Here is a 19,168-nt window from a genome sequence, read left to right as displayed (position 1 = left end):
TCCACTTTAGACCTTAGGTCTGCATACCACCAGATAGAGCTCACGGAAGACTCAAAACATTTCACCGCCTTCATCACTCCCCATGGTGTGTTTCAGTTTAGAAGAATGCCTTTCGGCTTAGCGTCAGCCGCTTCTGTTTTCCAGAGGGCAATGTATCACATTTTCAGGGATCTGAATGTCTACGTCAAATGCTTTCAAGATGATATTCTTGTCTTTTCTAAAAATATCTCTGAGCATGATGGTCACCTTAGGGAGGTTTGTTCCAGGTTGGAGAAGTTTGGTTTGACCATCAAAGCTAGTAAGTGCAAGTTTTTTTGTAAGACAGTAGACTATTTGGGCCATTCGCTTTCAGGGGATGGAGTTGTACCAAAAAAAAACCTTGTGGATGCTATTGTTAAGGCTCCTTCCCCAGACAACAAGGAAAAGTTACTTTCTTTTGCAGGACTTTGCGAGTATTATAGCAAATTTATCAAAAATTTTGCGAACAAAATGGAACCTCTCAGAGAACTTACTAGGAGTTCAGCTAAATTCATTTGGTCAGAGAAACAGGAACAAGCTTTTAAACAAATCAAAGAGGAAATTGTTAATGCTCCTACTTTAAAGTCCTTTTGTGTCAATAAAAAGTGCATTATTACTGTTGACGCCAGCCTTTATGGCATTGGTAGTGTGTTAAGTCAGTCATCAGGTAAGGATGAGTGGTGTGTTGCCTTCTCCTCGAGGACTTTGTCTCCCACGGAGAGAAGGTACTCCGTAATTGAAAAGGAACTTCTGGCCTGCATTTGGGCTGTTGAGCACTTCAGGAATTATGTTTGGGGAAATCGTTTTGTACTACGTACCGACCATAAACCCTTAGTTGGGATTTTATCTCCTGGAGGTGGATGGAACTCCACTGCGCGTATAGCTCGTTTGTCCTCACGCCTTCAAGAGTATGATTTCGAAATTGTGTATGTTCCTGGTAAATGTAATGTGACTGCTGATTTTCTTTCAAGGTTTCCTTGTGAGGAGTCTCCAAAGATGGATATTGACCTCGATGTGGTTGCCTCTGTTGGAGATTGTGTTTCCAAGGAGTTTATTTCATTGTCGGAAGATGAATGGTTTCTTGAACTTGGCAAGGATGTGGTTTGCCAACATCTGTTTGATTTTGTCAGGAATGGTTGGCCACCCCATAAGGGTATTTCTCCAGATATAGCTCCTTTTTGCCAGGTTTCTTCGGAAATTGAAGTGTTTTCTGGTTTACTCTTCAAATCTGGTAAATTAATTCCACCTCAATCCTTACAAGAGAAGATTCTTCTTCTCGGTGACCTCTGCTCCTCTCAAGCCTGTGTCTTGGCCCACCTTTCCCTGGCAGAAAGTGGGTTTTGATATATCTGGTCCATTTAAACAGTTGCCTTTTAATGCTCGGTATGCTTTAGTTCTGGTGGACTACCACTCCAAGTGGCCCGAAGTCAAGTTTGTCAGTTCTGTTTCTTCTCAATCGGTCATTCTTTTCCTTAAGGAAGTCTTTGCCAGGGAAGGATTTCCTGAAACCTGTGTCACCGATAATGGTGTTCAACTTGTGTCAGATGATTTTGAGAAATTCCTCAGTGCTTGTGGTATCAAACATTACACCACCTCTCTCTATGAGCCTAGGGAAAACGGCCAAGTTGAACGCTTTAACCGTGTTCTTAAGGATTGTTTGAATGTTGTGCAGTCTTCGGATGATAACTGGGTGGATGTTGTGAGGAAAAGATTGTGGACATATCGTATCACCCCCCACTCTGTTACCGGTGTTAGTCCCTTCAAGCTCCTTAAGGGTAGGGAGCCTCCTTCTGATATATGTCCCTGGTGGATTAAAAAACTTGATGTAAAACTTGATGTAAATAACTCTGTTTGTGACCTTGCTGCTGTGGCCAAACGGGTTGAAAACAAACAACTACAAATGAAAACCTTGTTTGATTCCAAAATGAAAGCTAAAGATAATGACTTTGTGGTGGGGGATTGGGTACGAATTAGAAAGCCTGGCTTTCTCGTCAAGGGTCTTTCTAAGTTTTACCCTCCTATCAAAATAGTTAAAGTCTTTAAAAATAGCGTTGCCACGCAAGACGGTAGGGTATGGAACGTCCGCAGAGTAGCTAAGTTTTGCAATCCTGAAAATGTACGTTTCTCTCCTTCCTCCACTCAGGGTATTTGCCTGAGGAGACCTGATGTTTTTCCTCTTTTACCCTCTCCCAGTTCTGTTCATCTAGATTCCTCAGTTGCCTCTAGAGTTAAAGTTTCCAATAGGCAAAAGTGTGTTCCCAGCAGATATCTGGATTAATGTTTTTTTAATGTTTTTTTTTTAGGGGTAAGATGTGTTGCATTCTGTAGTATTTTCTTTCTGCCTTGTTCTGTCCCATTGCCTTTCCCTGTCTGGATCTGCTGCCTGGAATGTATGATGCGTGCCTGCATCTTACATCCTGGGTTCCAGATTCCAGGCCAACTGATTTTATGATACCTGTACCTGAACCTGTTATGATGTGCTGTGCTTCAACTCTGATTCATGCATTAAACTCTTCATGAAAAGCTACTTTAAGTTTCCTTGGATCTTTTTACATGCCCTTCAGGAATGACCAGAGTCGTAGCCCCACTAGGAAATAATTGATGCAGCTAGTGTGGCCAATTCTATTGAAAGTAGCTCTAACCGCTCTATCAGAGGATGTCATTTCATTTGCTGCTCTTAGATCATGACTAAAGGTTAATGATAATAATTGTGCTGCTGTTGTTGACCATCTCACCACGGGGAGGTCTAGTTGTGGAATCTTCCACATATTATCGAGATGGGAAGTCCAATCTTGTAGACCTAACCCCTAGGTTGCAAAGGTTGTATTAAAGTCCCCCCACATTAAGAGGAAACCATCACCAGGCATGACTTTGAGCACATCCTCGATTGCCTTTAGCACCAAGGTCTCAGAACTTCAGTTTCCCACCCAGTTATAGACATTAAAGATGGTCAAGCTGAGGCCGAAGGGCAGAGATAAACTAATTACATGAGTGTCAGGTTAAGCATGGTGATTTGATGTATTTTACAGCATAGTTTTTTCGTAACCCAGACTGTTAGTCCTCCTGAGGGCCTCCCTCTACCAGACTGTAGTGCATCAATACAATACAAGGTAAACCCATTACTATATATTGTGTTGGTAAATCATGTTTCTTGAAAAAGGCAGATGTCATAGGTATCAACAAAAGTATCCCAGTCAGTTTTGGACACCTTCCTACCAATCCCTGCCACATTCCAAAATATAATTTTTGCATCATCCATAGCAAGCTCAGTTCTACTACTATCCTTCCGACCTTCTCTACGGGCGTAGGGCATCCCTTTGATCTTATCATTTGTTTCTCTGAGAATTCTAGGAGCACCCTTACTATCACAATCGTCAGAGCCCAGGGCTCTGCACGGCCTGTAATCGGACAGAGCTACTCACCCACCATCTACATTGGTGCCTTTCTGGACTGCGGGAATTCCTATGTCATTTAAATTGGAATTACTCTGCCTTTCCAGTCAATCCACTGAGCTTGTCTCGAATGCGTCAGGGATCTCTTGTACCTCATAAACTTCACTAGGAGTATGGTTGTCACCAGGAATAGACACCACATGGAGTTTGTATTTAAGCTGAATTTCAGTGTTAGATTTCAGATTGGACCTTGTGTCTATCTCCATCAAGCCCTCTACTAAGGCTGTGTCTTTGGGTACTACTCTTAACGTGTCTCTGGTGTCCTCCTGGCCCAAAAATCTTTCTACATCCATTATACCATTACTAATAATTGAAAAGCACTGACACACCCACCTAAACCAATGTGTGACTTTATTTAAAAGGGAGAGCTTTCCTTCTTTGGCCCACACTGCTAACTTGGGAACTTGGGTTGGGTAAATTATAGGTTCAACCCTATTCATTGAATCTCTAGTGTAGATCCCCCTCTGAACCTATCCCCTAGGATACAACAACAGTGGGGGTTGTTTAATTGGGATGGATTCCACATCCCAGCCAACCCATCCCTAACCCGCCATTCCTCCTCACCAGCCCTCCGGCACCCTCAGATCTTAGGTCTACCAGGGGAGATTTGTTTCCCTCCCATCTCCTCTCACTGCCTTTGTGAAGTTACATCCCAGGGGTATGAGTCAAGATTTTGGTTTGGGGGAGAGTATTCAAACCGGAATGTGTTAGAATTGGGGGTCTCTAGTTGGCACAGGTAGGTACTTGTGACAAATAGGGACCCTCTCCTCTAATCAGGATAAGGGGATTACCCTCTTAAAATAACCCCTGCTCACCCCCTTGGTAGCTTGGCCAGAGCAGCAAGGCTTTATCTCAGAGGCATTGTAAGTTAAGCATTTGTGACCACATACAGTAACCCAGTGACAACTTCAAATGGACACCACACAAGGTTTTATATCAAAAATATGTATATTTTATATAGAGTTACCACAAGACCAATAAACAAAAAAAATAATCCACAGTACTATTAGATTTCAAGAGTTCTGGTTAAAAGGCTTAATTCAAGATTCTCTGCGAGTCAGTAGCCCAGTCTGGCTACAGCGTTGTTGAAATAACACAGAGTCTAACAAATCCAGTGGACCGCGTTGGTACGGGCACACTCAAATGTCGACAGACTCAGTCACAGTACCTTTTACTTGAGGCGGCCGGCACAGATGTGCTAGCCGGTGCCGGTGTTCGTTGAGGTGCAGAAAGAAAGCGTTGCAGGATGCGTTGTCCCTCGATGCGGTGCAGGCAGCGGCCCGTTGACAGAGTCGGTGGATCCAAGTTGTGCGTTGCAGGGCGAGACGGTGCTTCGATGCAGTGCTTGCAGCTTGCGGTGCGGCGACAGAGCCGGGGTTCAGGAGCTGACGTTGATCAGTCCGGATGGCGGTGCGAGTCGGGCGGTACGTCACAAAGCATGCGAGGTGGTGCCCAACTCCGGTGCGTTCACAGGACTCGAAGTCAGCAGCAGTGACCGCGCTGGTCAGACCAATACGAGTCAGTGTAGCGAGGCGTTGCACGTTGCGGTGTCCACCAATCGCGGTGCAGGCAACGGCTCGGTGACAGCATCAGGACGGAGTGGGTGAGCTCAGAGCTTGCGTTGTTCGAGGAGGACGTTGCTTGATGCGGTGCCTACAGGACACCGGGCCAGTCGTGAGAGTCGGTCACAGCTCCCTGCCTCTGTAGCCACTGAAACAGCGTTTCCAGCAGCAATTCTCAAAGGCTGGTGAAGTCTACTGGTCATGAGACTTCGGTCAGGGGGCAAGCTCTCTTCCAAGCCCTTGGAGATCTTTTGCACAAGTTGAAAGTAAAGTACACAAAGTTCTCTCTCCTCTCTTTGGCAGTCAGGCAACCACTGCAGGCCAATCCCCCAAGCAGCACTTCAGCTTGGGAATAGTCTCTCCTCAGTTTCTTCAAGTTCCTCTACTTAGCAGAGGTTTTGTCTTGTAAGTCCAGAAGTGATCTAATTTCTTGGGATCAGGGTCACAATATTTATACCCCAAAATGCTTTGTTCTCTGAGGGGAGAGGGGCCTGTGCCCAGTCCAAACCAGTTCTGAAGCACTCTGTTTACCAGACTTCTCCTTTCCTTTAACAGTGCAGGGCAGGAACATCAGACACCCCACAGGAGGTGGAGCCAGCATTGTGGAAGGCAAGTACAGCCCAGGAGCACTTTGTTGACAGTCTTCCTTCTCTTCTTTCAGTGTGCAGGGCAGAGACATCAGACGCACCACAGGGGGTGGAGCCAGCACTGTGGGGGGCGGGCACAGTCCTATTCAGGTCCCAGGTGCAACTCCTCCCTCCCATCTAGATGCAGATCTCTCCACTCACCACTGGGCTGCCCCAACCTGTCTCCTGGAATCCCCCAGCCCTGTCTCTCACAAATCCCAGACAAAGGAATACACAACCTCGCAGAGGCAGGCTTGAAAGGTTAGGCAAGCAAATACCTACTTTCTAAAAGTGGTATTTGCAAACACTGAATATTAAAATAAACTTGACTAAAAGATGTATTTTATTATTCTGAGTCCAGGCATACTAAACTCAAATTTATACCATGTTCTCTGAGACTGTTAGGATTATAAAATGTAATAATTCCAACAGCCCATTCTGGCCTATGGCGAACAGGTAGCCTTGCAATAGTGAAAAATGAAAATGGCTGTAATTCACTATTAGGACATGCCACACACATCAGGGCTTGTCCTACCTTATACTTAAATGCACCCTGCCCTTGGGCTAACCATAGGGGTGACTAATATGAAGAAAAGGGAAGGTTTAGGTACTGGCAAGTGGGTGCACTTGCCCAGTCAGCATGACAGTACCAGACTGCACGCAGGCTCTGCTATGGCAGATCTTAGACACATTTTACAAGACTGCTTCTGTGGGTGGCACAACCAGTTCTGCAAGCCCACTAGCAGCATTTGATTTACAAGCCCTGTGCACACACAGTGCACTGTACGAGGGTCTGACAAGTTAACCAAATAGTCAATCATGGAATCACCAATTAATACTTTAATTTACAATATGGAGAGCATATGCACTTTAGCACTGATCAGCAGTGGTAAAGTGCCCAGAGTCATAAAATAGCCAACAACAGGTCAGAAAAAATATAGGAGGAAGGCAAAAAGTTCAGGGATGACCCTGCAAAAAGGGCCAAGTCCAACAGAATGCATATGAGGGTTGGACATAGCAACGGTCACTGCCAAGCTGTCTAAGTTCTGTTTTGCCCCGTGAGCTAAATCACTCCTACCTCCAGTGGTTTGGATAGTTGCCTTTTGTGTTAGCACACCCCGAAAGCTTCTTTTCCAGGCTTTTCATAATGTGTTAAGTTAACCCACCTCTTCCTGCAGGGCACCCACCCACAATTTCCATTATGTTACCCAAAAGCTTCTAGATGTCCTGGTACCTCCCCACTTTGCTCCGTCTTGTAACTGCACCCCTCTCATCCCCTTCTTTAATCACATAATTATTGACATCATTACCCATTGACAATGAACTATTATTGCACGAGGCAGGAAAGCTACTATTACACTCAATAACTGAACAGTCCTGGGGCTTATGCTGCAGCTCAGTAACACTCAGAGATTCAGGGTATATTGGAGCGACTTTATTGGAAACTTTACACCTGTCTGAGCTCTTCTTTTTCGCCTTGGCCATCTCAAAAATGAGAGAGCTTGCAGATGGTGCAAAGTTTCCTCAATGTAGAGGGAGGGAAATATTTAATATATCCACACATTTGTCGAGTATGGTGTCTATGTTATCTATATTATTTATCACACAATTACTTCCTGCTGGTTTATTCACTTTCTTTTTTCAGATTGTCTGTCGCCAGTGCCCCCTCAGTAGCTTTCCTTTTCCACATTTTTGTGAGTAACCTGTGTGGGAAAAGCCAAGGGAGATCAAGGGAGCAAAGTCACCCCCTTCACAAATGGGATGGAATCCCATCGCTCTAGGCAACATGAAGCAAGGGAAAAACACAAACAATAACCCCAGAAATGTTTGCCAGGACTCGATGACGCATACAAACGGCTGCTACCGTAGCAAATAGTTAAGAGCGTACCGCCTTGGGGATCCTTTATAGTGTTGATAGAGGAGTGGCCTGGCCCGGCCCAGCCCAGCCTCCTCTGGGCTCTGATGGGCACGGACTGGCTTTCCTTGCCCGGCCCGCGCAGCGGTGCAGCGCAGGGCTTAGGTCGTTACAGCTGCTGAATGGACATGCAGTGGGATGTGGGATATGAAGTCCCCAGCGGCATCTCAACGCAACAGCTTCACACCCTGCAGCAGAGTGGTTGACCAAGGTAGTGTCAGTAATACCTCCTCTTGGTCCCCAGGAGCAAAGCACTGACCTAAACAGTTGTTTCAAATCCCACAGGGCAAAGCAACAGTGTCTGCTGTTCATCCATCTCCCCCGCCGACAAGGACTCTTGTAGCCAGCCTGTGCAGTTTCCCCTGTGACGGCCTCTCCCTCCCAGGATCTCCGCCTGCAAGCCCTCAGAAGTAGGGACCCCATGCATAAGAGCTCACAGCAGGCCTCATTACACACAAAGGACCAGGCGAGTGGCAACTGTAACCAGCAGGGGGGGCCCTTACGTGGAACAGTCGTACGGCTGCAGAATTAGCCTTCGTGGCCGATCTCAGCAAAGTTCGGAGGCTGCTTCCACCGAAAGCAATGCAGGTGAATATAGCCCCTGTGGTCCGCCCTCCTGTGTGCCACATGTGCCCGAGCCATACTTGCAACAAGACTGACTGGAGAGGCACGAGGAATCAGGCAGCAGGCAGGTACCTCGCGGATTGTCAGTTCATCTGGGGCAAGCCTCCAACGGCCTCTAGCGCCGAGCCACCGTGCCTCATGGCCTCTTAGCAGGCCGGAATCGCAAGCCTCTGTTTTTGTGTGACGGTGGTGAGGAGAGAGCCGCTGGACCCCCCCTCTCAACAGCATCTTCCTGCTGGGGGTCATCCACTTATTCCGCGGGTGTTGTGGGCCAGATTGAAGCGGTATACACCAGGATGGTTTGCTGGCCCAAGACGGAGTTCACCAATGCACGTCTTGTGTAGCTGCCATTTGATTTTTTTATTTTGTTACCCTGTGGTTTTGATTTTAATGGTCGGAATTAGGATATTTACTATCACCTGTATTGTTTTCAACAATGTCTTCATGTATGTTTTTTATAGTATGAGCATTATTTGTTAATTTTTGTATATATATGTTTGCAGCCCTGAATAAGTTCATTTTATGAATGAAACTCGTTGGCTAAACAGTTATGCGTTCATCTTTGCATGGTTCATTTGTCTACATACATTTTCTATCATAAGGACTTACTCAACTATTTCTTTGCAGTATTCTGGACAAGGCAGCTGACGGCACACCTTTTGTTGTTCTGTGCTTTGTAGTGAGAGCAGTGGATGCAGTTGGCTTTGGAGCGGCCACGACAGCATCATTTTCTATTCTAGCAAAGGCATTTCCTAACCATATTGCCACAGTGCTGGTATGTTTATTCTATTTTTTGGTGTTTATTTGCAATTTCAGGTACCTTTAAACAATACTTTCATGCATTCATTGGATTTACTAATTTTCTCTTGCCTGAAATGATAAAATGGTACCAACCTTTTTTGTAGAATGTATTTCACTGTGAGGTGGCATAAAATAATATTGATGTTTACTTCAACCAAAATTAAGAGTATCAGGATTAGAGCTATGATCCCCTGGTTTACTCTTTAGTATCTAAGACCGTTGTTAATGTTTGGTATCAGGGGTTATTAAGGCTGCAGCAGGAACAAAAAGAAAGTAGCATTCTTACCAAAGCTCTTCAGCATCAAATAGGTGCCTGTATGTTTATGCTTATTCATTTGTGTAAATCATACTACAAAACCTAACTACATTTACGTCTTAGTTAACATTACTCAGGCCTTGGGGAGATAAAGTAATGTCCTTTACATGTTCTTCAGTGGCAATGGAGTTGTCCTGAATACATACACCTTACTGAAAGAGTAAGCACGGCGGTAGGGAGGACGGTGGCAGAGTCTCCCCGACCCGCTTCACGCCTAGTGAGTTATTCTTTGAGCGCAATACAATTTGATGGTGCTTTCCTGATGCTTTTGACTCCTGATTCCTTTTAATATAGTTGCCGAATTTTAACAATATCGCTGAATTTATTTTAAATTGTGTCCACTGCATCTTCACTTCTGGCCGCTTAACATCACTGGTGCCATAAGGGGAATTTGGAGGGCCCACACTTACCTGAGGGAAGCCTGTGCTTGATCTTGCAGCCTGCCCGCCGCGGTCCGACTCGGTAACCAGTACCGTTGAGCGGATGGCGGGACAGGCAGAGCCAGGTAGTACCGCCTACAGGAGCGGTTAGCGCTCTAGCTCTCGGACAGGAAGGGCTACTTAGCCCTCTCGTCATAACGAGCGCGCAGTGGTTGCGCGCAGGGGAGCGCCTAAGGACGCGCCTAAGACAAGCCAAAGAGAAGCCCCTTTGCGCCCGTCCGCGACCGGACGAGGCCAGGGGCCATGGCTTTTACTTCTCCAAACAGAGGATGCCACTCATATAAGCGGGTGAGCTATTCATCCCAAGTATTACTAGATCTACAGAGTGCTTCTCTGGTGGGTTGTGTCAGGGAGGTGGGGTCTCTCCCGGAAGGGCCATTCTCATGTCGCATTGTCAGTTTCAGGCGCAACATAATGACGATGCTTTTTACCAACAAGGAACAACCTCTGGGGATGTCTCTAACATGCAACCAGGGTGGAGAAGCCTGCTCTGTAATATTAGATCGTTGCCTAAGCATCATACGCAGGTTTGGGACCTCATCTCAACCCAACAACCTGACTTATGTTTCTTAACGGAGACGTGGCTAAAACCCCACTCTGTTCCTGCCATTACCTTGGGGATCCCGAATGGATACAAAATAGTCAGACTAGATCGCCCTATTAAGATAGGAGGTGGTATAGCCATAGTCCACAGAAGTGGTATAACTATCTCCATATTGGATCAGTGCTGTACCTCGGATCTGGACCTGATGATCTTTAAGATCAATACTCCGGCAAGGAACAGCTGGAAAGGGGCTCTGGTGTATCGCCCCCCTGGCCCTTGCATGAATTTCTCAGTTTCTTTAGTTGAAGCACTGGCCCCACATGTTAATTTGGGCTGTGACTTTCTGCTTCTAGTGGATTTCAATGTCCACAGTGAGCTGCAGGATAGTGGGGTAGCCCAGGCTTTACTGACAGATCTTTCATTATTGGGTCTTACACAGCATAACATCGGCCCTACCCACCAGGCAGGGCACACATTAGACTTAATATTTTCCAATTCACCTATGATTTTATGTCACCCTCCCAAGCAGGTTAATTGGACAGACCATTTCATTTTAGAATTTAGGATGCCTAATTCAGGCAAGCACTTCAGTCAACCATTGCCCCTACCTTTGTGGCGGAGACAATGGCATAAAATGTCCCAGGAGGTTTTTAAAGAGACGTTTGTAGAGCCTCATATCGCTCCCATAGCTAATATTGAGGTGGCCTTATCCAAATATAAGCTGGCTATCCATACAGCGGTAGAAACCATTGCTCCCTTGAAACTTTATAAGTCACGCCCTGCACAAAGGCAGGAGGTATGGTTTTCTGAGCATCTACGGTCTCTTAAACGGGCTTGCAGGAAGCTTGAAAAGGTCTGGAGATCATTTCATTTGGAGGCTGACAGAATCTGCTACTGTACGGCCTTGACCTCTTATCACAAACCTATTAGAGCAGCCCGTAAGAATTACATTGCCTCCCAACTCATGGTAGCAGGCAATGCCCCCAAGGTCTTGTATCAGATTCTGCAAACCTTCATAAAACCAGTAGCCTGCGAGAGTCCTGATCTATCGTCACAACATTTATGCAACGATATTTCCCACTACTTTACTAATAAGATAGACAGGATTTATGACAAAATCACTGACTCTAATCTATCTTCAAGTTGGCCTATAGCACTGCCTCGGGTTAAAAATACTGCTAATACTGGCGTGCTTACTACGTTTCCTGCCATCTTGTTGAATGAGGTGGAGGACCTGGTGGGCCAAATCAAGAGTGGCTGTCCATCTGACCTCATCCCGGCCAGAATCATGCGGGTGGTTGGCAGGGCGCTCGGTCCTGGGATCCAGTGCCTTGTCAACCTCTCGCTCGCCGAGGGCCGTGTTCCATTGGAGTGGAAAAAGGCACTGGTGAGACCCATTCGGAAAAACTCCTCTATTCCATGGACGGATTTGTCCAACCTCAGGCCCATATCTCTGCTCCCGTTCCTGAGCAAGCTTACGGAGAAGTACATGAATAAACATCTTTCGAACTTTATCGAACAAACTGGGAGTCTGGACTATTCTCAGTCCGGCATCAGGCCGAATTACAGCACCGAATCGGCACTGCTGTCAGTAACAGACGATCTCCGCATGTACCAGGACAAGGGGTACTCGGTGGTACTGGTGCTGTTGGATTTATCGGCAGCGTTCGATACCATATCCCACAATATCTTGCTCGGGCGCCTTGCAGAGATTGGACTTGAGAGTATGGCACTGGCCTGGTTGAGGAATTTCCTTCTGATCCCACTCAATGTGTCAACATGGGAGTATTTCGATCAGCGGAGGTAGAGATTACAAAGTGGGTGCCACAGGGCTCATGTTTGAGCCCTACCTTGTTTAACATTTATGTGGCCCTCCTGGCTAGGCTTATGAGATCTTTCGGCTTCATTCCAGTGTCATACGCTGATGACACTCAGCTCCTCTTTCCATTTAAATCTCTTACTTCTGAGGTTAAAAAATCGTTCTCCGAAGGTATGAAGGCGGTCTCCCAGTGGATGACCTTGAACTTCCTACAATGTAATGTGGGTAAGATGGAGGTCATGCTCTTTGGGGATGCCAAAATGCTATGGACACCTGATTGGTGGCCGTCCGATTTAGGGACGTTTCCCGAACCCAAACAGGTGGTGAAGAACTTGGGGGTACGATTGGACCAGGAGTTATCTTTAAAGCAGCACGGAAACAACATAGTAGGATCCTGTTTTCATGTTATAGGACTCCTCCGTAGAGTGTTTCCCTTACTCCCAGATACCATGAGAAAAACTTTGGTGCAGGCCCTGGTGCTTAGTCGTCTTGACTATTGCAACGGGCTATTGGCATCGGCCAACGATGGAGTACTTGGTAAGCTTCAAGTGGTACAGAACACCGCTGCGAGGCTGGTCCTTAATGCCCCCCCTAGATCCCCCTCTAAACCCCTCTTAGAAAAATTACACTGGCTTTCTGTTCGCCAAAGGGTGGAGTTTAAGACCTGTTGTGTGGTCCATAAGGGTCTACATGGATTAGGACCTTCATATCTTGCAGAAAAATGTATTCCATACAACCCCGTCCGTACCCTTAGGTCCAGCAATCAGCTTCTCCTTCGAGTGCCCACTGTGAAAAAGACAAGACAGGGCGGCAAAGCCCTGTCAGTGGTCGATCCTGCTCTATGAAATAAACTCCCTCTTCAGCTCAGGCAATGTTCGGACCATCTAACTTTCAGGAAAAGGCTGAAAACTTTCCTGTTCCTGATTTAGCTTCTTCTTTTGGATTGTTCCCTTCCTTCCATCAACCACTGGCGTGTGAGCGCAGAGATACTCCTTCGGGAGTCGATTCAAGCGCGGTATAAACCCATAAATAAATAAATGGACAGGAGCAGACTGTGTAAGTTAAAAAGAAAATCTATATCTGCTATATGCATACTCAGAATAGAGATGCAGCACTTACAGTTCTTGTTTAAGGAAATGTTTGACCCTGGATGTGCTAGTGTTGGAGAGGCGTTTTTTTGTTTGTGCCTAAAGAGCATAAGGTAGTGAGCATTGCGGATGTCTGGAAGGAAGTTGTGCCATAATTGGTGTGACGCTACTGCAAATCTCCTGACGCCTCTACTCTTGTTTCTGGTTCTTGGTTTGGTTATCAGGCAATCTCCAGTAGAGAATATAGGGTGAGTATGGTTGTAAATTTCTTACCTTGTTCTAGATTTATTTGGGTGTAGAACCCTCCAGACACTTAAGATCAGGAAGGCAATCTTGAATTTGAACCTTTTCTTGATGGGGACTAAGTGCAAGTTTCTTTAGTTGCGTAACCAATATTTTTTAGAGCAAAGTTAAGGCGGCCGGTTCCATGTTAAACTTTTCATAGTCTGTTTATCCGATGTAGAAGATCAGCATGTAGAACTACAGCATGTTGTTCTGGGGAAATATATGCATTGATTAGTATGAGTAGATTATGTTTTTACTACTGCTGCAGTCGGAGGGCGGAGACTATGGTCAGTTTCTCAAATGATCCCGAAGTGCCTTTAGATTTGATGGAAACCGTCCAGCTGAGGGAAGTGGGGGAGGACACAAGAAGTCATTTTGCTTGGGGTGAGATTGTGTACCTTAAACGAGGACTTGAATTGTTGATCCGTTAAGTTTACGGCTGTTGTTGCCCAACCAGTTGTTGATGATCCATAGTTCCTCAACATGTTTGCAATTTATCGGTCTGTTAACACTCTGAGGTAAAGGTGTGTGGTGGGACAGCATTGCAGCCCTTTGTAGAATTTGGTTAAAGTTTCTTAGAGTAATAGCTACTCACACTGGCTTCAGGACATTTCGACCTGTCCATAGTGCTGCGTGACCCCCCCTCCCGTGCCACTCTTAAACCGTCTCCCCTCCCCCCCTCCTCCACCCTACCCCCCCAGGGGCAGTGCTCTCGGGGGCCAACCACAAGACGGCCGACATAATAACTTCATTCCTGGCCTGACAATCCATCAACACTGAATGGCTTTTTCCCCCCACGGACAGAAGCTCACCATCTGCACCGAGCCCATTAGCTCCAGGTGACTCCGCCCTCCACCCACCTGCACCCTCTCCACACCACCCACACCCTATCCACTGCACCCTTGTAGCTCTCCACTCCACCTGCACCCTACCCACCTCACCCCTGAAGCTGCCCTACTCGATTCAGACCTCGTAGTGACCTTCCCTTTTCTAGCTAAGGTCGTTTTCCCTATCCACTGCATCCCGGAGCTGCCCCTCCTCCAATCAGACCATGTAACACCATCCCAACTCTATCCTAATTCCGAACCCTCTCCTCCACTCTCCTACTTCTGGCCTAAGACTCTCCTTATTCAGCTCCTTCCCTCCTCATCAGTGTTCCCCCCTCACACACCCTACACACACGATGCCTCCCGACCGGACAGCCCACAACGCACCCCCCTCCACAAAACACGTCACTCCGCACGGTCGAAATGCCTTCTCAATCAGCTTCCCACCTGAACTCTCCCCCAAAGGAAAGAAGAACTTTAAACAGAAACTGATCAGACAACATCCCGAGTCACTCTTTGCAGACACCTACCACTGTCCCTCCAAAGGTATGGTAAAAACAGACCTTATCTTCCATATGGAGAGACACAACGTATGGAAACACATCATCAGATCACACCCTAAAATTGTTAAGACCACCAACAACTCACATAGCCGTAAACTTATCATTTCACTCCCCCACTGCCCAAAGCGTACTGGAAACACCACGGTGGCCATCTACTCTAACGGCACAGTACTGATACAAGCCAACAACGACAATCTACAGTCCTTTGACGCACTCTTCCCCTCTCTCCGGGATACACGCTCTCACACACCTCCTCTCCTGCCCATACTCCCACCCCGGAGGTGCTGGACCAGCCATCGGAACTCACCTACCGCCCCGGAACACACTATCAACAGCACTCGCCCCTCAGCTTATGCCTCCCTTCCCACAACCCCCAGGGAATGCACGTCGTCCCCTCTTCCCTTGTCCGTTTCCACCTGTGACCCACCTCTCCGAGTCCCCCTAGCCACCCCCCACGCCCGCCTCCTCGCAAAACCCCCCCTCCTCCCACAGGGAGAACAAGATCCATCTCCTCCCTCACATCAGCTCTCTCCGCCATCCGCCACCCACCGCCCAGGTACCTCCCAGCAACCCCACTCGTCCCACACCACATTACATTCCCCTCACCATTCCCTACTCCCCACTCTTGAATCTCATTCCCACTCGCCACTTGCCAGCTCTCTCCCCCCACCAGCTCTAACCCTCCCACCATCTCCCGCCCCCCCACCCACCCCCTTCTCCTGCCAGCTATCACCTCTACACCGACCCCTCAAACTCCCCAACTCACTGCGAACAACCAGGACACCCCATCCCCTCGGTGAACGACCAGAACACCGCCCTCCTCACACCCGCAGGCAATAAAGCTACTACTCCCCTCCATTGCATCCCCCTCACCATCTCCAAAGAGAACAGGTCCACCCTACTGCCCACCGTTAGCGCTCATTCCAGTCCATCACCTGCGAACAACCAGTACACCCCCATCCCCACGGTGAACAACCAGAACACCACCCTCCTCACACCCGCAGGCAACAAAGCTACTACTCCCTCACGTTGCCTCCCCCTCACCGTCTCCAAAGAGAACAGGTCCACCCTACTGCCCACCGTTAACGCTCAGTCCCGTCCATCACCTGTCTGCACAACACACAACATCCCCCTCACAACCCCCTTAGGCAACAGTAATCCCCCCATGACCACCGTGGGCTCTCACCTCCTTCCGTCACCCACTAGCTCTCACCCTCACCCTCACCCACACCCTCACCCATCACCTGCCGGCACAACACACAACATCCCCCTCACAACCCCCATGGACAACTGTAACCCCCCCATAACCACCGTGGGCTCGCACCCCCATCCATCACCTACCAGCTCCCACCCTCCCCCACTCTCCCCCAAGCCTAACACACTTACACAGGTCCAATCCCGCTACATCTATGAGCCAGAGACTGAACAATGCATTTCCTTGCTTGAAACCCTGATAGCTACCATAATCCTGGGCCTCAAATAAATCCTAGCCAACCTCGCAGTGCCCCAACCACCACATCACACCCACTCCTCCAACACTCAGATGCAACAAAACACACCCACTACCCCTTCCGAACATGGGTAGCTAACCCGCCCCCAATCGACCACAGAGACCAAAAAGAACCAGAGACGCTATGTCTGTGAACGATGCGGCGGATCTCGCCTCCTCGTACGACAATCACAGTGCTGCCACCAGCCAATCCAAAATACAGGTGATCACCGGACTAGGTAGAGTCCAAGCCCCCCCCCAACTCACCGAGACCTCCTACCACCCGTACATACACCCCACGGCCCCCATCACGAAGAAGCCCAAAACAGAGACAACCCCCACAAACTGCCTGCTCATAAACTGTAGATCAGCCAACAAACACGCCACTGAACTAGCAGATTCAAACCTCATGGACACCCTTGTCCCTCCAGGCTTTACAATCACTAACAAAAACAGAAAAGACCATAGAGGTGGAGGTTTAGCAATCATCCACAGAGACAATATATCTGTGACGGAATCTGAATCATTCAACTACAGCACATTTGAGTGCCTAACTGTCAACATCATCATCTTCAACTAAAATCCACTAACCTGCCACCTCATCTACCACCAGCCAGGCAACTCCGCCGCTTTCACTGAACACTTATCTGACCTAATTGCGCACTGCTCCCTACGAGATGTGAACAACTTTTTCCTGGGCGACCTCAACCTACACTGAAATGATGATAACAATCCACTAATCCAAAGTATGAGCGAGTTACTGTGCAACAACAACCTCGTGCAACACTGCTTAGAAAGAACCCAAAACAAAGGAGCAACCCTAGATGCCATCATAGCCAATCAAGAAACAGTGAGGATAAACCACACTCTGCCAGTAGACTGGTCCGACCACCACCTTATCCTTTTCCAACTCACTCAGCCAGCCACTCTTCAACTCCCCACCCAAGAACAACCTAAATGGACCAGAAATCTCACTCGGATCAACATGACTGACATGGAAGAAAAGGTCACTCTCCTACTCACTCACTCCTCAGCTGAGCTCTCCACTACTGAACTCACTGCCCACTACAACACATCCATGTCTACTATTCTCGATCAGATAGCCCCTCTGAAACTAAAAAAACCCAGGAACATCCCATCTAGATCCTGGTTTAATACGGACATCAATAACGAAAGGAGAAAACTCAGAGCCACAGAAAGACTATGGAGAAACAACCACTCCGCTAGCTTTCTTGAACAACTCAAAACAGCCAGAAGACATTACAAAAAACACATCCACAATGATAAAGCCAACTTCTTCTGCTCCGCCCTAGATAATGCAAAAAACAGGCCCAACGAACTCTCTAAAATCATCAAGCTACAAACCACTAAGCCCGTAACAACTTTCACCCAGGCCTCCACGGAACTCTGCGAAAACTTCGCCACATTCTTCGAGGAAAAAATCAACAAGATTGAACACTCTCTAGACACCAACATCCATCCCGCCAACGAAAGCCTACCATTTGACACTATAGAAATCACTTGCACTCTCAACACAATTTCATGGAAGGCCTTCACTCCCATCACCGAAGCTGAGATTACCAAGCTAATCTCCACATCTAAACCTGCTTCTCACCTCCTGGACTCTATACCGACTCAACTGACCAAAAATCTCATACTCTCCATAGCTCCTTTCTGGTGCAGAATCATCAAAAGTTCCCTGCTATCCGGCTTTATAACTGATTGCCTCAAAGTTGGCCAAGTCAGGCCACTACTAAAAAAAAACAGGCCTTGACTGCACAGACCTGAACAACTTCAGACGTGTCTCCAATCTCCCCCCTCTTATCCTAAATCCTGGAGAAATGCGTCCTCTCTCAGCTGACTCAACACATGGACAACATCAACCTTCTTGATCCACACCAATCGGAGTTCAGAAAAGGCTACAGCACTGAGACGGCGATCTTCAACATCACAGACGACATCCACCAGTCACTAGACTCCGGGCAATGCTCCCTTCTCATTCTCCTCGACCTATCGGCAGCATTTGACACGGTAGATCACCAACTTCTCATCAAGACCTTACAAGAAAGGGTTGGTGCCGAGGAAAAGGTCCTCCGATGGTTCACCTCTTTCCTCCAGGACCGCTCGCAAAGGATAAAAATCAAATATTTTACCTCTGTCAGCAGGGGTGTTCCCCAAGGCTCAGTGCTCTCACCGCAACTGTTCAACATATACATGGATCCTCTCACCACCATTCTTAAAAAGGCAAAGATCCCCTTCCACCTATATGCAGATGACACTCAAATCTATCTTGAAACCTCCTCCCCAAAGGACATCCTCAGACTTAACAACACTCTAAAAGAAATTCAAAGCTGGCTATCCCAAAATCACCTTAAATTCAATCAAGACAAAACGGAGATCCTCCTCATCTCCAACAAAGAAGAGAACACACAAATTGAAGATTGGCTTAAAGCTTTGGACACTCAAAATGGTAATCTCACCCTGGCCAAATGCGTAAAATCCTTAGGAATCACCCTAGACCCCAAACTGGACATGACCAACCACATCAAAAACTCTGCCAAGACTGCCTTCCTCAACCTTAAGCTTCTATACAAAATCAAACCATTCATCCCTGCCAAAGACCTCAAACAAGCCACTCAATCGCTGGTGCTATCCAGGCTTGATTATGGCAACGCAACCCTAATCGACGCCACACAATCCAACCTGGCTCCCCTCAAAACAACCCTCAACGCAGCAGCCAGAATGGTCACTGGAATCAGGAAGTATGACCACATCTCACCAGCTCTTAGAGATCTTAAA

At 47.4% G+C, this 19,168-nt stretch overlaps 1 protein-coding gene across 1 annotated transcript in view; it reads left to right on the top strand.

Moving 5' to 3' along the window:
* LOC144761792 (MFS-type transporter SLC18B1-like) overlaps nucleotides 1-19,168 on the top strand; it is an 815,703-nt gene that overhangs the window by 165,244 nt on the left and 631,291 nt on the right. The window contains exon 5 of the mRNA XM_078647042.1: nucleotides 8,825-8,972. Coding sequence (XP_078503168.1) covers nucleotides 8,825-8,972 — 148 coding nt within the window. The remainder of the gene's footprint in view (nucleotides 1-8,824; nucleotides 8,973-19,168) is intronic.

Source organism: Lissotriton helveticus, chromosome 6 (assembly GCF_964261635.1).
Source record: "Lissotriton helveticus chromosome 6, aLisHel1.1, whole genome shotgun sequence".
NCBI lineage: Eukaryota > Metazoa > Chordata > Amphibia > Caudata > Salamandridae > Lissotriton > Lissotriton helveticus.
The sequence above is the reverse complement of the archived record's forward strand: the minus strand, read 5'-3'. Positions and strand labels throughout refer to the sequence as shown.